General features: G+C 41.1%; 1 protein-coding gene across 1 annotated transcript in view; it reads right to left on the bottom strand.

The window, feature by feature from the left end:
* SPTLC3 (serine palmitoyltransferase long chain base subunit 3) overlaps nucleotides 1–21,748 on the bottom strand; it is a gene marked incomplete at both ends in the record, with an annotated part of 85,567 nt that extends 63,819 nt beyond the window's left edge. The window contains one exon of the mRNA XM_082307727.1: nucleotides 21,635–21,748. Coding sequence (XP_082163853.1) covers nucleotides 21,635–21,748 — 114 coding nt within the window. The remainder of the gene's footprint in view (nucleotides 1–21,634) is intronic.
* Between the last annotated feature and the right edge of the window lie 1,732 nt (nucleotides 21,749–23,480).

The raw sequence follows: 23,480 nt of genomic DNA, 5'->3' as shown, positions 1-23,480 counted from the left end.
GAGTAACGTATCCTATTTCAGAAAGGTGACAACAGAGAAAATCTGATTGTTCATGCAATCAGAATCTTAGTTGGATTTATGCCACCTCTTCAAAGGTAATTAACTGCTTTTAAATGATATTTAAACACAGATCTCTTAGCATACCACGGATGGAGAGGAAAAAGAGAGAGATGAAATACCATAATAAAAAAGTTACCAATTTAATGACGGGGAAAGCAGAATTTCTCAAGAACGGTTGGGGAAGAGGCAATCAGGATTCGTGTTGCTAGTTTTACAGGTAGGGGAATTAAAAACTCAGTAGGAAGATGACCATCTGGGTAGACAAGGTCCTTCTCTGAGCTAGGATAGGACTTAGGCATCAAAAAAGACCCCTAGGGAAAAAAAAGCATTCAGAATAAACTCACTTCTTGTATAGCACATAGGTTTTTACGACAGAAGAATTCAAGGAAGATGAGGGAGATAGCCATCCTATAAACATGCCAATAGTCTTATTGCACATCAGAGTGGGAACAAAGTTCAGAAAATGAATAGCTTAAAACCTTCAAACACAAGAGAAGCTGTCTTAAGCAAGAAGACAGGAATTCATTTAAACAGTAGTTAGACAACTTGGCAGCAGTGCCCATGGCATAATTGAAGTCAGATGGACTATACCAAAGCCAGCATCAGAACTGGCACATGTGATCAAATCAGTGCACTATTTAATTTAACGTAACATAACTAATTTAACATCCCACCTATCCTCAATGCCAGAAAGTTTACAGAGTAACCTGGATTCACCAACTTGTGCCCTAATGCAGAACAGCTATATATTTTAACAGATGACAACTAATTACTTTAGATTTTTTTTTCCACCTAAAACTCTACAGAAACAGTAACATCCTTCTCTAGCTTTTTCTGTTTGGAAAATATCAAGAAAAGGTGGTTTCTACCTGTTATGCTTAAGTAATGCTCACCTCTATACCTACGAGGAACTCACAGGTAGACTCCTCCAGGATCCCAGAGGTGGTACAACAGTTCTGCAAGAGGCTGTCTCTTCCCACAGATTTCAATTTCTGCCTTGTACAATTGGAAAAGATGATCTGGGCCTTGATGACTTCTTAGTGTCTATTTAATTGTAATGATATTCATTAACCATTATTAAATTGGCTAATTCAGTCTCAAAAACAAAATAATTGTATTCTACTTCAATTGCTTGAAGATTAATGAAAAAGAATCCAGAAACAAATTGTTACTTTTTTTTTTTTTTAGTACAACATACATTAAAATATTCTTTATAAGTTGCTCCAGCAATTATGTAAGTCAAAACACTGAAGATGAAAATGGCTGGCTTTCTCTCATCTGAACTTTCTGTAACCATCAGGTTTGCAGAAATCACCCTTAAATAAATGCTCTCCTCAGGTTTTATAGCAGTCTAGATATAGACAAAAAGGAAAGTCCTCACCCCACCATGTACTAATTTTCATCAGTAGATCCGCATCTCCCTAGAGGCAAACACCTAGAGGCTGTGGTTCTTGGCTGAAAAGACAAGGATTAGGAAAAAGAAGCACACCAGAAGTTTGAGAAACAGAAATCAGGTGCAAGAACACTGAGGGAAAGGGGTGACTGAAGCATGTTTTGTTGGTTCAAAGGAAGACACCTTTTCAAATGCATAGCAAGAAGCAAAATGTCAGTTGAATTAGCCTTCGGATTTGAACAATTTAAACCTGTTTTCTAAGAAAGCAATGGCTTATGCCCTCACGTTACCCCTCTGTCTACAAGTACCCCTCTAGTAGCTTTTGAGCTCATAGACCAATTTCAATCAAATCTGACGGAAGAATAGAGGTCCTCAAGATATGAACTTTCCTGAAAGCTTCAGGAAAATCTGACCTTGATAGTGCAAAGAGATCCAAATCCATGTGCTGAAGAAAAGACAGCAATAACTTCTCTCTTTAGTCATTCTTGGAGTGAATTACACAAGCACAAGTGCAATGACCCACGACCCAGCATCGTCATAGCTCTGAACAAGGTTCAGCACATTCTGTCTCTTGCCCATCTGGAAAGCAAGGACGTGGTAGGCAAGCTGGGATGTTCTGGGGTGGTAGAAGATGCTGGACACAAAACAAGATGAAACCAGGCTTCATTAGACCCATTGCTCGTGGAAGAAACAGTTGTGGACATTTTGCAAGCCTTTGTCTTACCTCCAATATTATTTCTTCCCATATTGCTGTGGGGCAAATTAAAAAGCAATGCTCAAAACATTGCTGCACCTTGGAGGTAGTTTAAGTAGGCATTAGGGTATCTTAACTCAAAGTTTTCATTTATGCTGATCATAAAATGGTAGAAATCAAGGGACTTAGGAAAAGCAGGAAATGGAACAGAAGAATAAGAGATTTCAGGAGAGCACAACTTTACTCAGAAATAGCAGGCAACTCTACAGGAAGCAACATTAAAGCTAAAAGGAGTTAGAAAAAAACCCAGCCATCTCTCAAGAAAATAATGGTAAGGGCAAAAGGACAAACCACTCTAGTGCTACTAAGCAGCATGCAGGTCTCGGCTGAAGTACTCCATCCAGCTTTGGGCAATGCTTTTTGAGAAAGAACAGGTGCACCAAATGAGAGAGCTGGGAAGAGAAGCATAAAGTCTGGTCAAGTGAGTTATGAGGAAAGAATGAAAGAATTTGAATTGCCTAGTCTAAATAGAAGAGAAAACCCTAATGACTAGCAGCCTAAGAGTCTTCAAACATGTAAAAGGTAACTGCAAGAGGAAGAGAATAATCTATACTCTGGAAAGTATCAACATGCTTAAATCACAGCCAAGGTGATCTAAATCAGACGTTAGAAAGAACTTTCTGTTGATAAAAGCAGTTAAACATGAAGCTAGAGAAATGGAGGTGTTTAAGATGGGTATAAACAAACCTCTGTCAGGAACATCTTATCTATAGTCAAAGCTGATATTGTCTAGCAAAAGATATCAGAAAGCAGTGCTGTCAGTCTCTTAAGAAAAGCCCAAAACAGAGTGGCACAGCTTATGGGCTAAGAGGCTCCAGAATAACCTTCAAGATATCGTAGCATAAAACTAGCCCTGGATAAAACTGAGTCTGCCTTGTTGTATAGAAATGGACTAGATGACGTCTCAAAATACTTCCAAGCCTTATTACCTATTTTCCCTACATTCAGAAACCTCACCATGACATGAAACGTGGAACAGAAAAGACGGAGCACTCCGAAAACAGCTGATACACATTTTGCACAGAGTGAAATGCAAGCAGATAGAGAGAACCTCTAAACCATGGATGCTGGAAGAACAAGTAGATATATAGAGTTTCTGTTTAAAATAAAATTAACATGACTCTGGCTTTTGGTAACTGTCCGTATTTGGAGAACTTAAATCTGTTCAGCACACTTTACAAATCAGTGCACAAAGTTCTGGCTAACAGAGACTGTATAGACTTCCCCCCCCGCTCCACTTTATAGCCAAACAAAACCCCGTTATCTATCTCATTAACATCTTTACATAGCACCATTCTAGTATACCAATCCTCTGAGAGATATGATAACATTTCTCTGACTTTTCTGACTTTTCCATTAGGATAATACTTCCATTCACACATCTGTGCCTGTGCTCCTAAATTTGGGAAGTACCGAGATAGACCAACAGTAGTTGGCAAAGCAAAGACTAGGCAGGACCAGCTAGAAGGGATGTGCAGAAGCTCTGTTCCACCATACATCCTTCCTGAGCTACCTGACACATTTCAGGAGTGACAGAAGATGCCTATACACCAATCTTATTTCTCAAATACGACCATTGTCAACAAAACCGAAAAGGAAGGCTCCCACTCTCTCTCAGAAAGGAACACAGTTTTAAAGCCCATTAAAATGTAAAGATTTTAAAGCACTAGTAAAACAAATAGTTTCATATTTCTGAAAAAAATAGTTGTTTAAAATTATACATGATAAGCAAGTCACAGTAAAACTTCGCATAGAAGATAAACTTTTTTCAGAAGACCTCGTGTTTCACCTCTACCCTTCCACATCCGAAAAAAAAAGAAAAAACTATAAACCTGAACATAAGATTAACGTTGTGCCCTTCTATAACGGATGCTACAAATATATTTGTGCAATGAGGCAAATAACAAGCAATAACAAAAGCTGCAGGTGTCTCAGCTGCAGTAAAGAGAGAGGTCTCAAATTTATTCTGACAACTTTAGTTCATCCAGTAACTACTCTGAGAGGCTGAACTACATTTACATCCTACCATCTAGCGAAAAACATCTTTTACTTCTGAGGAATGTCCACACGTGCAAAGTAATATGATCTCACTACCATGTCCGATGGTACAAATCAGTTGATAAAGAATTAATAAAGCTCAGTTACGGGGGTAGGGGGGTGGGGAATAAACTACCTGAGGTTTCATGCCCATAAACTGCTCACAAAATCTGTCTAAGGAGACACTCCTGAAGGTAAATATTTAGATGTTTCAGACATAATGCTTCGCAGTGAATTCTGAAACAATACCAGAATACTCTGATAATGCCTTGTTTTACATTCTTTCCCATTCCGCAGGGAAGGAAGCTCTGCATTCCCCTCATTCTCATATAGGAAATTAATCATCCTAAACTGACTTAAGAAATTTTATGTGCCCATCCTGACAGCTCCCTTACGGACTAATGGAATGGAGTAACTTTAGCCTGTGTAAAAAAACCGGCTGATACAAAGTCAACAATGACAAAAGGGACATGCAGAATAACCATCATAATTCAAGAACATCCCCCTTTGGGGACTAAATCCATACCAGATAGTACTGTTGTCTCTCCCCCCTTTTTATCTTCATTTTCATGGATCAAAGCTAATCTCTTAGAGCATAGCAGCTGCTGGAAGATAAAAAGTATAGTAAAACACTGTATGTAGTTCCTACATCTTAACTTTTTTTCTGCAGTCTGCTCAGAAGGAAGAAAATAGAAGCTCTTAGAGCTGCCCAACAGCAGGGAGTCATGAGGCAGAATCCAGGGTCTATCAGTGGGGGAATATGGCTAAGGCACTGTGAGCTCCACAGAAAGCACAACTCGGTACTCAGGAAACGCAGCTATGGGCACCAGCACAAGGCCCTAGAGAAACTTCTGAAAAAGATGAATCTTGCTTCCAGAAAAACAGAACTGTCAGCTGCAAAGCTGTAATTAGCTTGAGTTACCTGCTTAAATAGTCACTTGAATTATGGGAGGACCTGATGTTTCCAACGATGTCTCTTACTCTTCTCTTTAACCAGCAGTGCTTCCACTCTAGGCTGGCAGATCACATATAATGCCCTCTGCTGCGAAGCTACATTCCTTATTTTGCAGTCAGTCAGTCCATGTGGCAGGTGATTTCCGCAATGCCTGAAGGCAAGGTCTTGCCCCAGTGACATGCAGGAGCTCCTGGCTCACAGCTTGTACAGGAGCTGGCAGGCTTGCCAACTGCTTCCTGACGCCGAGTTTTACAAAAGCAAGATACCTTGTCAGTACCTTCCCTCTGCAAGAGGTAGTGGCTCTGGAATTGGACTCAGCTCAATCAGAGCGGTGGTTTGGCTTGAATCTTGCCTACATCCGCACAGAAAAAGATGGCAGTTCATATCCCCATGCAGTTCTGGAGTCTAATCCCTGAAGTGTACAATGCGCTCTAGCTTTAAGTCAACTTAAAAGAGAAATAAATGAGAGGTTTCTTCTTTTGGATGAAAGGAGGGTTAAGGCAGTTCAGACTAAGCTAAGTGCTCAGTATAGCCATATCCATTGGAGCTGTTGTGTAGAAATGATATAGAAATGTACAGTGAAATGCACTGGCTTCCCTGAGGGACCTTGAAAGGTACCAACAGAAAGTTATGCCCATTTCGGAAGAGTCCGAGAAAAGTGCACAGAGAGTTTCTATCATTTCATGTCAATACTCAAAACCATAAATTCTGTGTTCAGGTAGTTTACTTACAGGTTTAGCCTTACCAAACGCATTGCTGCTTCGTTCCCACAGAATCACTATAAGCCAAAGCATGGGGGTAAAATCCAGTGTCCTCTGTTATTTGTTAATGAACAAAATAGATCAGAAGGTTTTTTGGAAAGAAAAACCCCTGAACAATGGAAGAGTATGCAAACTGGGATTCTACCATAGACACATTGCCCAAAAAAGTAAGCTCAGCTAGATTTATCCCCTGTATGCCAAAATTGCTTGAGGACAGTCAGGTAGTAAGATTCGGTCCTACACCATGCCTAGAGAACTCAAAATGCAACTGTCGGGCAGTGCAGTGGTAAGTGAAGATATACAGGAAGGCACAGAAAATAAAAATATAATTGTGCTTAAGTTCAGATTATCACTTATGTCTTGACTGGAATGGAATGTGAAATCTTTAAAGTACCCTCACTCAGGTGCATCACGCCATGTAGATTATTTGCATTAAACAGAACACAACCTCTGGGGGAGTAAATTCACGCCAAGAATGGAAAATATTTGACACAGACATTCCTGCGCTGCCAGGAGAAAGGATCACAGACCACAGAATTTTGAAAGATTTTTATTTTCTGCAGGAGCCATTCCAAAAATCTGACCGCTTAGTTTGCAAAGCAGAGCTGAATTATTTTGAAATTCCATATATGTCTCTGTGACTCTGTAGTGAACGAAAGCTAAGTGTTACCAACTTTTTCCTTGTTACAAACCTCAGTAGAATAATGTGGAGGGCTTGCATTCCTACATGAAAAACTGCAATTCTATCCTCATTTTCTAAGATCCATCTCAGTCCCACACAGCCCTCAAATCTGCTTCTGGCATCTGCAGAGAGACATACTGCAGAGGAGACTGCATTTCCCCAGAAATACTACAGCCCAATTTTGGATTTGGAAAGAAAATTGTAAAATTTGAGGATATTCTTGAAGAATGTATGAGAAAACAGATTAAAGCACTCTTACTAGCTCAGACAAACAGAACAAGGGTGTTGCAAACAGTTACAAAAAAGGTTATGCTAGAATTCTCGTAATTGGGAGTATGGTAAAAAGCTGGCAGTGGCAGCCACGGCAAGCACTGCTGCTTTTGTTTTAACTAAACGTTCAGTCAACGCTAAAGTATTTCATTTCAGAGTACTATGTGTTAGTCAATACACATGCTAGCTGTGAAATAATTCATGGTTCTGTGGCCATCCGCTTGCCAGTCCTATTTTTTCGCTATTTGCAAAAAAAGGAAGGAAAAAAAAAAAGTCAACTCCCTGCCTTTGAGACTGCAGCTGCTTACAGATCTACATCTTCCCCTCCTTGCGCCATTCCTTCCCCTCGGTTCCTTGCCTTCATCCTGGCTGAGATCACCTGCCACAGACTCAACCCATCCACCTTTCACCTCCTCCTGGCTTTCTCTCTCTAGCCCACGGCTACACCAGCAACCCCAGCGAGCTCAGCACTCCCCTGACATAGTTCTCACAGTGCATTTTGCTCCCTCAGGCAGCTCCACCTCACTCCACCCAAGCACTACCACACTGCTGAACGCAGCTCGCTCCTCCGGACAGCCAAGCAAGCCAGACTCTCCAGTTTAACCACTGCTTTATCTCATTGCCCCATTTCCACCCTGACTGGCAAATTGTCACTTGTGAGAGAGCTCCTTGTCCCTTCCATTGACTAATACAGATTTTACTGACCTTGACTTGAAAGAGAGACAGAGTTACAGAAGTTCAACTATGATTCCTTTTCCCTGATATTGTCACTTGAATAATTAGAAATTGTGCCAGACAGGTATGTCTTATTCACAAGTATGCTTTTCTCAGAACAGGTGTGAAAGTGCCACCTAAACCAAACTGTTTATTTATAATTGCAACCTGCTTGGCTTATGACATACATGGCTTTGTATCTAGCTGATGAGTAATCTGAGTACGTGAAACTAATATTACATAAATTAGATATTATGCAGCTCGAGAATTAATTTTCCTATTCCAAAAGTAACCAGCATCCATACATAAAGACCTATTTCTGGCAGCTTTAGGGATATCCTTCACTTCCAATGTCTTGCATTGCATGTGTGTGCAGTTTTGATTTTTTTTTTCCCCAGTTTAATTCTCTTTTCAAAACACAGAATGTTTCAAAGTCATGGCTATGTTCTTACCTACTCAATTGTCAAAATGGTGTTGTTTATGAGCTCTGCTAAATCTTACATGTTGAACAATATGGGCTGAAAAAACTTCCCAAAGTCACAAACTCCTGCTCAGTTTTACAATGTGAATAGATAAAGTGCAGGTGTGTCTGCTTGTTTTAATCATGGCTAAATGAGGCTAATAAAGAAACAAGACTCCAGCGTTGTTTCAAGTGAAGAAAAAAGTTCTTTGTCCAATAGCATAGTCCTGTGGAAAACGACTGGGTTTTTTGGCCACACAGCTAAGTGGGCATGTAGCACAGCCAAGAATGCAACACACTGTGCAATAGTGACTAAATGGAGCCTTGATATGTTAGCCATAAGCCAGGAAGATGTACGGGGCTGGAAAAAAGGAAGATAGGAATAAGCTGCAAACAGTGAAGTCTGCAAATAAATTATTGTCACTCAACCATGGTGGTTACTTACTGAGAAGTGGCAGGGTGCGGAGATATTTTGATTTGCTTCCCCAGCAAAACAGCACTCAAAAGAACAAGAAAGCTAAAGAACCCCAAACCGTCCTCTGCCAGTCTTTTAGACTACATCTTTAAGGCAGAAGCCTTTCTTGGATATCGGGTTAAAAGCTCTTTAACACGCTTTCCACACTATTCAAGCTATTCTGTGGGTAGTCCTGAAAAACAAAATATTCTAATTATGATCGCCTAAATCTCAAGGGAGAAGAAGTCAAAGCTGTCTAAGATGCCTAACCTTCAGCCCAAGCTTAAAGAAACTACCTGTCACAGAGTGAGAGGTTTGCATCCATTCCACTTCTGTCTTTATGCTGATGTCCCAATATACAGCTCCTACCAGAATGCCGTTGCTGAATAGGTGAGATACTTGATCAACAGGAGGTGAACTGAAATCATGAAGCCTTTGTGAAATGGGTAAACACCAGCCAGATGACAATGAGGAGTTTGAATCTGCTCAGCTTTGGACCAGTCTCCTCTAAAGATAAAAAACTGATGCATGACTGAATTAGAATTGAATTACTGCAAAACAATAAGTATACCATTCAACTTGAACTCTAGTTTCATCTGTAGATAAACTGGTAGAGGAGAAATGTCCTATGAGAAATGAGACCAAGATACATTTGGTCTATCCTGACTTACTAGCAGCAACTAGAACAGGAGACAGGTCAATTGCTTTATACAATACTGATAACAAATCACTGATATTTGAAAAAGTGGGAAGACTGATGAAAACCCCTGTGAATGAAAGTACGCTTAATACATACTGCTCCTATGTGTACCAAGCATTTTACAAGAAGAGGACAGAAAAAGTCTTTATCTCAGAAAGTTTATAGACTAAATAAATTCCAGAGAAATGCAATGATAAGATATGCACCACGCAGAAATGAATTAAAGCAGAAGTAAACAGAGCACTGTGAATTCTGGGAATAATAAATTCTGGGTTTCTACATGTGTCTCATGTTGACTGACTTTAGTGTCAAATAAAGCAACACACTGACAGAAACTTCCTTCTTATTTGGGACATAGATCAAATCTCCTTTGTGCTGCAGATTCTCCAGGGTACCGGAGGAATGAGTTCACACTGCCGCTTCTTTTTCAACAGGGAATATGCAGGGCCTTTCTCCTGTGCCCAGCTGCCTACTTTAAGGAAAGAGTGAATAAGATGCCTTTGTCAAATCTGACTGAAAATGGCTAACTAGTTCACAAGTTGTTAAGGAGTTGACAGACAGAAGTATCACTAAATAAGTCTTGTTTCTATAGGAAACGACGTCGAAACCAACAGAGATTGTATAATGGTACCATCCTGAAAGAACAAACTATGTATGTTTTTTTTTTCCCCTCATACAACACTCCCCTTCCTCAACTACATACATTTTTGACACCTATAAAGGGTTCAGCAGGGAATAAAAATAAGCATGCCTACCTGATATTTTAAGAATCTGCCTAGCTTGTCATTGAACGAAATTTTGTTTCCTGTAAATGTTAACATCTTTGTAACAAAATCACAGGATCACAACGCTTTGTTTTTTATTGAGTACATACTGAAAGAGTCAAAAAAGCCAATATATGGCTTTTTTGATAATAATACTGACAATAATAAATAATAAATAAATAATAATAAATAATAATAAATAAATACTGATAATAATACTGACATAATCAAATAAAAACATGCTTCACTTCACTTACAAAAACCCATGAATTCTCACCCATATGCGAGAAGTTTTCAAAAGGTCTCCAGTTATAGTGAATCACAGATATAAAAAACTACTAATAGTACCTTATCTCTGCAGATTTAAAAAAAAAAAAAAATTCCACTATTGATGGGTAAAGCTGATTTTTTCCTTCTGATTTGCTTGATTTAATTATGCTGTGCTGAAAGCATAAAGAAGTTCATGCCAACACTTTCAAAAGCATCAATTAATTGATACTTTGGGTTGGGGGTGAGATGGAAGCCGGCAAAGCTCCATTTTTGATCTGTCATGCTTGGTAACACCGTCTTGTTCATTACTAGCAGAGTCTGTTGACTTTCTCTCTTGCGTAACCCCCAGAGATGTATCTCTAATGCAAAAGGCACAGTGATTTCTTTACCAAATCAAAGAGGTGATGACAGGACTCCCTTTCTATAGCAAGACAATAAAGAGAAGAGATTTCTCTCATCACAACAGAAGTTTAGGAAGACCCAAGAAGTTAATGAAGTGCAGAGAAAAGCTTGTTGGAAATGGACAGGTGAACCTGTATGCTTGGGAAGACATTGTGCATGGAAGGAGATGGAAGGATGTTGTAGACGTTACTTTACACTGAAAACTGCTGCTGTAACAACAAGTCCTCTGCTAGGTTTCTACGCTGAGCACCAATGCCCAATGGCCAGGGCTTTGGGGCCAGCCTGCTCACTTATCCATCCTTACAACAGGCATATGAAAAAAGGACAGCCTCCTTACAACCCTTCTTGATCCTGTATATCTCTGATTAAAGACAGTCATCTTTTGCAGAATTTTATTTCTTTAGCTTTCAGTGACGAGCAAGAGATGTGAGGAGGCCAATTAATTCCTTTTCAGGGATGCAATAAGTTACACCTCTCCTGGGACAAAAGGTTTAACCCAAGGTGAAACTGAATTTTATTAAAGCTACTCCTCAGTTCCCAAAGCACATGTCTCCTGTCTCAGGACACAAACTTACTCATAGCTATTTTGCCAAGTCTTACTAATGCACACAGCATATCCAACATCTCACACTACTGCACATCAATATACCAGCTCCATTAATATACATCTGAAAATAAAGACAGATTACAGAATAATAAGCTTTCTATCCCTTGAAAACGTGTAGATTCTATCCCTTGAAAACGTGTAGATTTTAAGAACAAGCACTTAGACTTCGCATATATCAACAGCATACTTGTCACAGAATGAAAGACAAAAATTTTAACTTCTTTCTTTAAAAGGTGTAGATTTTGGCAAGCACACATTTTTGTTTTGGAACCTGTACTTGTTCCTGTTTTGTTATTGGTAAGAATTAGATTTTAGAAACAAAGGTTCTGAATTCAACTTGAAGAGACACTGTCAGGAAATGTATTGAAAGCCAAAAATTACTAATAGACAAGTTCCACCCATGTGGGACTCTTCCTAGATTATTTGATGAAGCAGTTTTGTGTTTCTTTAACGTGGGTTGAAACTGGACTGTACATATACAGAAAGCAGAATCTGCTTTGTAACACCCCTTACATATTCATCCGCAGGCGCACCAATCCAATAGTTAAAGACTTATAAAAACCTCACTATTGGTTCTTTTATAACCTAAAGCAAGTGAAAAGAAACCGAGGATGATAGCCCATAGGTGAAGGATGATTGTGATTAGAAGAGAGGAAAAGGGGTGGAGATTGCATCAAAAGAGTTTGAACAGGGTTTGTTTCCTGTGATCAAAACAAAACAACAAAAAGATTTCCCCCTTTGGGATTAACACACCCTGGTAGCTGCTAGAACCTCCCAAACTATCTTACCACCCACATATGCAAACAAAAAAGATCTTTATATAACAATGATGCAAGGAAAGAAATTGCAAGGCCTTATATAAAGAAGATACAACATCAAGAGCCGTGCGGACACACATTTTTGTACCAGAGACAAGGTAAAATGTTCCCTTTGAGCATGCCTGACGTCAAGAGATTGCTGGAAGTTCAAAAGCTCAAACTCATGAACTTACATGAATATGATCTTAAAAAGTTGGGAAAATATATTGATCTTTCAAATGCTTTCTTGGACCATGAAATGCCTTCAACAAAAGCTCGTTCGCTTTGAATTATTTCATCTTTTGGTGTTGGTATCTGTGTAGCACCTGAAACTTTGATGCCGATCAGCAGGTGGCCTGAGTAGGGGATATATTTGATCAGATCACAGGGCTGGGATTCTTTCAGGGAACAGCTGACAATGAGGTACAATGTGACAAGCACAGGTGGTCTTAAATTTATTTCTCAAGTTATATTGCCTGGATTCCAAGTTTCCCATCTAAATCACTACAGTCACTGACACATGGCTGCTAGGACTGGATGGAAATATCTGTATCCTGCCCTCCCCAGGCAGTGGCTTCAGTGATCTTTACAGATCTCCCCCACTACAGCGTGCACAAACACCTGATCGCAGCTACCTTTACCTTCAGGAAATGCAACCTGGGGACCAGAGAGGGAGAAATGTTCCTTTCAGAAGACAAACACAAAGTTTTGTAGAGACACAAGGAATGGACAGGAAAAGGAAATACAGGGACAGACTGAGACACTGTCTTGCAGAACAGACCCAAGAAGCTCAAGAACATACAAATGGCCGCTGTGTAGGCTGACAGCTTTGCGACTGTGAGAAGATTAGCCAGGTTGAAGTCTCGGATAGCTGTATGTGAGTCACAGAGAGGGATGTGTGGCAGCTCTTCAGCCCACATGAATCATCAGCAGCGACAGGGAAGCGAAAACTCAAATGGAAGTTCCTGGAGGAAGCAGAGTGTGGCATGATGTCAGCTGAAATGGCTACGAGTCTCAGCTCCTCACCGTGAATTTGTCTTTCCATGTTCCTGTTGCTAAGTGAATAAATCCTTACTTCTTGGTAGGCTGAGGGGGAAAAACAGATTTTTTTGGAAGAGGGGGAAATGACAGGGCACATGCCAAAGCCTGTGCTTGACCAAATGAACAAAGGAAAGGATACAGCTGAATAATTTCCAAAAAGACTGAGAAGATCAGAAGAACAGACAAGGCTTTGCTGTGTTATATCTACACTGGATGTTCTCCCAGAAATTCAAAATACTTCAGGAGGGAGAAAGTCACGTGGCCAGAACAGGTTAAACATTACTTTGTGCTGAAGACATGGGTGCACATAGATGGTATCTGCCCTGGAAATTCAGCCCTTCACCTCATAGTTTTATACTAAAACTATCTCGCTGAATTCTTGTGGTTTAACCCCAGCCAGCAACTAAGCACCACACAGCCGCTAGCTCACCTCCCCCTGCCCAGTGGGATGGGGGAGAGAATTGGAAGAGTAAAAGTGAGAACACTTATGGGTTGAGATAAGAACAGTTTAATAATTGAAATATAATAATAATAATAATAATAATAATTATTATTATTATTATTATTATTATTATTAATTGGAATGAAAATGAAAATAACAAAAAGAGAGAGAAATAAAACTCAGGAAAAACAAGTGATGCAACTGCTCACCACCCATCAACCGGCACCCAGCCGGTCCCCAAGCAGCGATCACTGCCCCCCAGCTGATGTACTGAGCATGAGGTCATACGGTATGGAACAGCCCTTTGGCCAGTTTGGGTCAGCTGTCCTGGCTGTGCTCCCTCCCAGCTCCTTGTGCACCTCCTTGCTGGTAGGGTATGGGAAACTGAAAAGTCCTTGACTTTGTATAAACGCTGCTTAGCAACAGCTAAAACATCAGTGTGTTATCACATTATTCTCATGCTAAATCCAAAACACAGCACTATACCAGCTACTATGAAGAAAATTAACTCCACCCCAGCTGAAACCAGGACAATGCTTTAGCTATCTAGATGAATTAATATATCCTAAAGTGCGAAACACTCCAGCTCCTCTTCAGTCTGGCACACAATATTGCTTGTTCCTACTGCCTGCTCTTCTCCTTAAATGACATTTTTCTTCCCAGTTCAACATCCATCCCACAATGACAACTCTCTCAGACAATAGCCTCACAAAACTTCTGGCTTGTTTGCTTTCTAAAAGTGTTTTCTGTGGAAAAATTAGCTGCCAGCGATGGCAGGAATTCTCTGGCTGAGCCACTGGTCATTGTAGGGAAATTTAATTTCCTGTTTTGCTGGTTAATGCCACAGTCCTAGCCACAACAAAAGTTAATTTTCTTTAAAAAGAAATTAAAAAATAATAATCCATGAGAGAGTTCATACGTCTGTTGGCAGCAGAAACGGACCTGCATATCATGATAAATTAAGGGCTCTTTATGGTTGTCCAGTACCCTATAAAACAGGATTTGAATCATCACTGCACACTTGCAAACAGCAAGCTGTGAGAGGCAGCATGATGTTAACCATTATTCTGGTGAAAAGTCAGGTTTTATAGAGACTGTGGGGAAAATAACGGAAGGTTGGCGAGGATTATAAACACGCTCAAGTGACCTGCAGCTGAAGTGTAGAAAAACACATATATCATACTAATTGTTATTTAGCCTTGAGTGTTGGTCAAGTAGAACATCTGTGTTTCTATAACATAGGCCTGTGATAGACTTAGAGGAATCCGTTGAACATGCTTGAGATTCCTGTCCTGCTGTGGGCAAGATCAAAGCACAGTGGTAAACTACACCTGAGCAAATCCCTGAAATAGAGGGGAAAACAGCAGGTTTGGTGATCCTCTAGCACGGACTGAGCTCCACGGTGCCTGCGTCCCTGCTTGTGTGCCTCTGCCTGGGTGCTGCTTCGGGGATCCCGTGGTTGGTGAGGTAACAAAAATTAAAATTACTCTTTGCATTTCATCTGTGGTTTTGTGGTTGTTCCTGTGTCCTGCCTGTGCCAGCTCACACACAGAGACCCAGACAGTCCCTAGGCAGTCATTATCTTATCATTCTGCCTATTATATTAATGAACTTGCTTCTGCAATGGAACACAGCCAGCTACGTCCCTCGCTGACATAGCAGGTAGAAAATGCGTATTACCTTACTTATTTCTGAAAGCTAGATTGCCACTTACAGCTTGCAAAGGTAATTAATTCTCCTGCTGAAGGGACATAAGTAGACAGGCAATGGGACTAGCCACTTCATGGCTTTCTTTTACTAATTACCTCTACTGAACAAGAATAAGCTCCTTGCCAGGTAATTACCCACAGAAGCCCCACTGGGGTTCTGCATCAGTTCTGTCCATTTTTAGATCACCAGAGAAATGCTGCCTCCTTACACCAAAGGGTCACAGACTCACTTAGACTGGATGGGCCCTCAGCTGGTCTCTGGTTCATCCTCGTGTTCAAATGCAGGTCAACACCAAATTCCCAGCAGGGTGCTTGGGGTTTTGCCCATCTGGGTCCTGAAAGCCTCCATGATGGAGGCTCCAGAGCAACATGTCCCAGTGCTGTTATCTGCAACTTGATTCCGCCCCCCTCAATATATGAAACCTCTCCAGCCTCCAGGCAAAGTATAAACCATTAACCACTACCCTTTGAGCCTAATGATCTAGCCAGTTATTAACCCATACAGTAGTCTGCCCATTGAGACCATAATGTTCCAAGTAGCACATGAGGACAGTATTGCTAACGTCAAGGTAGATGACATCCATCACTATCCCCTGTTGTGGTTCAATGCTAATTGGCAACTAAGCACCACACAGCCGCTTGCTCACCCTCCCCCCCTGCTCCATGGGATGGGGGAGAGAATCGGAAAAAAAAAGAGTAAAACCCGTGGGTTGAGATAAAGACAGTTTTATAGGACAGTAAAGGAAGATAAAATAATAATAATGACGACAACAATAATGACAAAAGAACATACAAAACAAGTGATGAACAATGCAATTACTCACCACCCGCTGACCAATGCCCAGCCCGTCCCTGAGCAGCAATCGCTGCCCCCGGCCAACTCCCTCCAGCTGATGTACTGAGGATGACGCCATATGGTATGGAAGAGCCCTTTGGCCAGTCGGGGTCAGCTGTCCCGGCTGTGCCCCCTCCCAGCTTCTTGGGCACCAGGCAGAGCCTGGGAAGCTGCAAAGTCCTTGACTGGTGTAAGCACTACTTAGCAACAACCAAAACATCAGTGTGTTATCAACATTATTCTCATACTAAATCCAAAACACAGCACTACACCAGCTACTAGGAAGAAAATTAATTCTATCCCAGCCGAAACCAGGACACCCCTCATTCACAGATCTAGTCACTTTGTCATAGAAGACAATCAGTCAGTCAAACATCATTTATCTTTGGTATATTCATGCTTGCTATTCTCAATCACCTTCTTCTCTATGCACCCAGAAACAACCTTTGCTAGAAACAATCTGTCTTTTGAAGATAGGTGGAACATTTGCCTTTCTTAAGTTATCAGGGATCTTCTTTGATATCCATGACCTTTCAAAGCTGATAGTGTGTGATATCACTATGACATCAGCCAGCACACTCAGATGCTTCTCTTCTGGCGCCATGCACTTGTACAGGTTGAGATTTCTCAAGAGATTTGTGACTCAGTCTTCTTCCACTACTGGTAGTTTGCTGACACAGAGGCTTAGAAGACATTGTTGGTGAAAACTGAGGCAAAGGAAGCATGGAGCACCTCAGCCTTACCTGCGTCTGCAGTCATTAAGTCACCCACCCCATTCAGCAATGGGCCACATTTTCCATGTTTATTCATTTACTACTAATGTAGCAGTTAAAGCTCTTCTTGCTTCCCTTGATGTCCCTTGCAAATGCCAACTCCAGGTGAGCTTTCGCTTTCCTAACACCATCCCTACAAGCCCCTGCAATGTTTCAAAATTCCTCTTTCGTAGCTCATTCCTGCTTCTACTTCTTGTATACTGCTTTCTTGCACTGGAGCTCAGTCATGGGCTATCTGGTCAGCTAAGCCAGTGTCCTGGTACATTTACTTGTTTTCACAAGTACAAGGATGAGCTGTTCTTGTGCTAAGAGGAGGTTGTCCTTAAAGACCTGATATTCAAGCCAAAGCAAATCAACACATGCTATTTTTGTCAGGGCTTAAACTTCCAAAATTTAATTACCTGAACTTAGAGATTTCCAGGTTTAATGGTTTAACCCCAGCCAGCAACTAACCACCACACACGCTCGCTCCCCCCTGGTGGGATGGGGGAGAGGTAAAGCAAAAGCCACGTACGCAAGCAAAGCAAAACAAGGAATTCGTTTGTTACTTCCCATCAGCAGGCAGGTGTTCAGCCATCTCCAGGAAAGCAGGGCTCCATCACGCCTACCGGTTATTTGGGAAGACAAATGCCATCACTCCGAACATCCCCCGCCTTCCTCCTTCTTCCCCCAGCTTTATATGCCGAGCATGGCGTCATATGGTATGGCGTAGCCGTTTGGTCAACTGGGGTCAGCCATCATGGTTGTGTCCCCTCCCAGCTTCTTGTGCACCCCTAGCCTACTTGCTGATAGGGTGGGGTGAGAAGCAGAAAAGGCCTTGACTCTGCGTAAGCACTGCTCAGCAGTAACTAAAACATCCCTGTGTTATCAACACTGTTTCCAGCACAAATCCAAAACATAGCCTCATACTAGCTACTCTGAAGAAAATTAACTCTACCCCAGCCCAAACCAGCACACCAGGTGTTAACAGGGTAGTGACTCCAGCCCTACTGGAAACTTACTTACTGTGCCATGTGAAAAATCTCAAGCCTTGCATGAAAAGTCTCGTGCAACACACTTAAAGCATTGCTACATGAGCCGTTGGCTGTTACATGTGCCTACACACTGGTCACATCTCAGTTTGCAGAAAGACATCTTCAACATTTCCTGCTTCCAATGCATTGAGCTCATCACATAGCAAGGTAGATGACAGAAACAAGGGTGTGGATCTGAGACCTGTGATTATTAGCTGAGAGTGCTGGTGCAAAGCGATGAATTTCTGGGGCTCGAAACCAAGGAGAAGAGAAGGCCGGAACTGAGGATGAGGATGTGATGTTTGTGGTGCAGCTGAAGCAACAGGTGTAGTAATTGGAAACTAGTTCTCAATATCTTCCTGTTGTCACTACAGCTATGAAACCCAGAGGGCTTACGGGGATTGCACTTTCCACTAATACATGCACAATGGAACAGGTCCAAAAGGCTTAGGTGCTGCAGGTGAAACAGGCTGGCAATATACCAGCAAAAGAAACCATCGCTAGGAAAATACCTTCTCCTGGCTACCTACTACAGTTACATAAACAAATAGGTTAGCTATTGAATTGTGCTTTGGATAAAGGCAAGTCCAGGCTACAGGTTCTGGAAGAACACAAAGCATCTGCCTGTGTTATAAGCACTAATGAAGTGGAAGATGTGGCCCACGATCCACCTCTCAAAGCTTAGGTCTTACTGTGGCCCAACTTCCCATGAATGCAAGGATGCAGCATGGTTGTGGGGATGTGGATAGGCCTAGTGTCCATTCCTACATGGGAGTCTGTGCTATCGGCTAGAATTGAGTGAGTCAGACCTAAAGCAATCACAGAAGCTATTCAAACAAGCAGTCCCACCCCAGAGTGGTATATCTCTTCCCCAAAAGCAACAGCTTCTCTTCTGGTAGGGTGCTTCACTGCTTCTTTGTCACTCAGCTACCTCCTTTCCTGTCCTTGGTGTGCCACAGATTGCTAGAAGCAAAGAGAGTCTCCCTACTCCCCCACATTTCACCATCCCCAATTACTTTTCCCAATCCATTAAACAAAACCCTTTCTTTGGAAAACTGGGGGTTTTGCTGTACCAGAATTGCTTCTCTGTTTCTGTCATGCACACACAGACACACAAAATGGTCTTACATCATTAAGATGCAAAAAACAGTTCCTGAGCCAGTGTTTTCAAAAGCAGTGTTTCCAAAGCCAGCATTTCCTGAAGCCAGTGCTTCCTGTGGGCTCCCTAGAAAAAAAGGGTTTACGGAGCTGATTTCTGCAAAGCCTGATGTTCCAGTCAGTCAATTGCGTGCAACTATTGCTACATATTCCTGGCTTAGAAGCCTTCACTGTGCCATGCCCTTGCTGCAGCCTCTGCACCACCAGTTGCCTCTCACAAACCAGAACTTGTCTCCCTCTTCCCCTCCTTGCAAAAGTAACACAGCTGCAACTAACACCCGGAGTTTCAGAACTGCCACAAGTCTGAAATGCTAGAACCAGCATCATCAGCCATGTCTCCTGAATATCCTAGCACTGTATTTCCCCTCCTATGTAAGGTGTTCAATGGTGAATTAATTTACAGTGAAGCACATATACATGTGTGTATGTGTCAGAGTGTTAGGGGGAATGGGGGCAAGGTGGAGAAAGAGCAAAAGAGGAGGAAGGGAGGAGGATGACTGGAATCATGACAAACGTGGGTCTGGTTCCTGCACAGGCTTCCTTGTGCACCCAGCTGCCATATTCCCTGCTCCTCAGATCCCAGCTGTAAAGTGGGAAGAACACCTCAGCGAGGTTTTGCAAATATAAACACGCTGGAAGACTGTGTGAAGTTGCACACCTATAGCAGTGAACTATGTAAACAGATCAGATAGGAAGGAACAGTATCTGTTCCTGTAAAATAGGATAAAGCATAAGTACCGAACAGGGTGAGGCAGCTGGGGCGGGGAAACAGACCAGACAGGAATGGGGAGATTCCTACCAGGAATGAGATTCCTGGTTCATACAGGACTCTTGTCTGTTACTGTTTCCTTCTTTCCCAATCTGTGTTTGAAGCAGGAAGAGAGGGGAAATGGTATGTAATTCGGAACACGGTGCTAGACGCGGACTTACCAAATCTGCCTTTGATAAGCCTCCTGAACTTTCTAAGGCTTCACTTCCTCACCACTTCCTCAGCCAGGGATGGCATTTACCAGCTGTTCAGCGCTTCTTTCACATGTCGCACGGCAGGGTAAAACCCCTTCTCCTCCAGCCGTACAGTGTTTGTAAGACTTTGCTAATCTAGCAGGTACATCTACTAACATTTCCTTCATTTCTTTGCCACACCTTTCAGGCCAATCTATTTCCTTTTTGCTCACCCTCAGTAATATTCTACTTTACTTCTCTAGCCATGTCTTTTCTGTTAAGGAGGAAATCCTAATTAATCCCCTCCTGGGAGTCTACTGTTTTCAAAACTGCTCATTTACAGCAGGTTAATGATAACTGAATGGTAAGACTTAGTCCTTGAAATTTGCCATTCAAACTGAAAGCAAAGGTTTCAGACATCATTTTGGCAAATAGCTAATATATAAAATGATGAGGAGATATATGTGATATATAAAAGGATGCTATATTAGGTTTCTGGAAGCAAATCCCAAGAAAGGCCTTTTCAATCATTGCACAAGCTTTTTTGCTTTCCTCATCCTACACAAGCCAATGATTGGGAAACACCCATACCAAGGGAGACACCTAAAGCAGACAATCATTAAGCACGACACTGGGCGTGCCTTCATTAGAGTGCTAGGTGCGTGAGAGCCCCACAGAGTGCTAAGTGCATGAGAGAAAGATATAAGATAGCATTTTATCTATAAAACAGCAGAGCCCTTGCTGCAGTCGCTTAAGGCTTTCAACAAGGATGGTCAGGTAGGTGCTTAGGCTCCAAAAACAACCTTCTCCACCACCCTCTCACCATCACAATATGCCATAAAGCCAGCTTTTTTCTAGTCACTACAAGACTTTCTGCTAATGATCACATCAAGATCCAGAATTAGGACACTTCAAGACAGTATGATCCCAGTCAGAACAGGTATAGCAGCCAGACAACATTTACGATTTGGGCTCTTCTGGCAAAAGCATACCTTTGGTTTTGTGGTTCTATGTGCCAACTGTTCTACAAAATGCTCACATAAATGAGAGGCGCTGGTTTCAAAGAGAACAGCTTGAGAAAATAGTAAATAAACTGACTTGGATTTTAAGCAGTACAAGGCTGGAGAGCCGGCACCAGTGAAGTGCAGGCATCAGTGAAACCAACCTTGCAGTAATGTAAACATCAAGAAAAGACAGCTTCCCCTGCCTACATTTTTTTTGTTTATATTTGTACAGCAATAAATCACACCTTAAAAGCCACTCCACAGACACTTTGATAAAACAGCTTCTCCACTAGTGATTGATACATCATGAAGTCAACTCCACCATCAGTTAAGCTTTAGAAGGAAACTACTACATTTCAGCATGCATCTATTTGTTGTGTTTGATATGAACTAGAGGCTAGTTAGTCCACGAGACCAACAGTATATTGCATGAGCATTCACAACTCTCACTGCACTTTAGGATGATAGAGAAAAAGCAGCTTCAGGTCCCAAGATTATAAAAATTAACGCACAAGCCTAGTCCATACAACCTGTTCAATGGAGGTTAAGACCGCCAGAAAACTAGCTTAATAAGTAATGTTGCAACTACCTATTTGTTTTCAATATGAGGCAATTAGGGTAAACAATTAAACCTTACCTTCATTCCATTAGTAATTCCATTTTTCTTATAGATTCCACTTTTTAAGAGGTTATTCTGTTTCTGATGATGATGATGTAGATGTCCATTACAGACAGCACTGGGGTTAGCCATCTGTTTAAATTAGTCAGATTCTCAGTTCTTAAGGGTGTCCCAGGTCTTTCTACTGTAAAAAAGACAGTGGGACGAGCAGATAAAGTTCTTGGTTAAGGCCTGAAAGGTATCCAACTGGTCTGTCAGGATTTTCCGGGATGAGAGGAGGAACTGTCTTTTGCAATATCTTAGAAACTTAAAACTGTTTCTTTCATACACCTTCAGCCCCAGCAAGCTAGAACGCGAAATACATAGCAGGAGGTGTACTCTTAAAATCTCTGAAAAATACTGCTCGTTGCTGGCTATTGTATGAACACAGCTTCTATGAGTCAACAAGACTGCTGCAGCTATCAAGAAGTGGGTGGATTCAGAGGCGGAGACACTTAAAGATATATTACCTCTTAAATATCTCACAGCGAGGAACATTACATTTTTTTCTCCTGATCACACTCAAAGTAGAGCTACGTTACTCTGTTTAGAGCAATAAAATGTTTTGAAAATTTAAACAGAGTAATCTTTAAAATTACATGGTTCATCTTGCTAAGAGTATATTGGCTGAAAAAAGTAGTATTTCACTGAGTAGGAGAGAGCAACTTTTTTTTTTTTTCTTTTTTTTTAATCTCTTCATATATAGGGAGCATGACAGACACAACATTAACCCCGCAAGGAAATGGAAAACATTTTAGTATTAAAATGAAATTTTATCTACAGCTAGAAACAATATATTTGGCCCTATCCTACAGATGTGTGCACATGTGTTTACTAGAGTGAACTCGCCCTTTAAACTCAGTTTGGCCAGTAATGGGATAAATGGCATGTTGTTATAATTAATGAGAAATGGACTTTTATAAAGTTGATTAATTTAGTTTTAAAACAAGTCAGGCTTTAATCACATGTGAAACTACTAAGCAGAACTAACATACATCCTTGCTTTTAAGACAAGGGTTTATTGATTGTGGAAATACTCACATATATTGTCTTTGCTGAACCACATTCTCATGTTTCAGATTTTAGTGGCAAAACATAAAAGTATAAGCATCTCTGGCAGCATTTGATAGAATCCCTTCCTCCCAAAATAATTAAAATTAGTATGGAGACAGATTAAAGGAAAGCTGTATTATAATATCCATTTTGGAAAACAGTAAGGATGAAAGGCTGGGAGAATAAAAATACTTGGAGTGTTTTAATTAGAAAAAATTAGTATGTCACCTTGGCAATGAAATGTAAGCGATATACAGAAAAAGCAGCCTACAACTTGAGTATGTGGAATGCAGGAGATTAAATGTTAAATGAACCACTGTGGAAGTAGGCAGGGAAACACATTGCATTGGTTTTGAAAACTTGCCTTAGACATGAATTGAATTGCTAAAATGTGTTTTCTCCTTTGAAGTGATTTGCAAAGTGGGATGCCTTCAATGTGTTGGAAAACTTTTTGTCCTGACCTAAGAGAGACCTGAACTGAACTGTGTTTAAAAGAAATATCTGTGCATCTTTCCTTCTGCACTTCACCTCATTTCATACCACCCAGTGGTCTGCAGAGGCTTCCGTTAAGTTGTATAGAAAACCTCCATGATACACTGTAGAGTAGCACAATGGAAAAAGCAGTCCATCTCTAACTAGGTTTGATTTTTATATCCTTGGAAAGAAGCCTTTTATTCCAATATATTCCAATATATTTATTATTTATATTCCAATTAATAAGACAGTAGTAGTTTTGGTCAAGAAAATATCCCCTTAACTGACTAAAATGACA

The sequence above is a fragment of the Platalea leucorodia genome (genome assembly GCF_965183815.1).
Source record: "Platalea leucorodia genome assembly, chromosome: 3".
Taxonomy (NCBI): Eukaryota; Metazoa; Chordata; class Aves; order Pelecaniformes; family Threskiornithidae; genus Platalea; species Platalea leucorodia.
The sequence above is the reverse complement of the archived record's forward strand: the minus strand, read 5'-3'. Positions and strand labels throughout refer to the sequence as shown.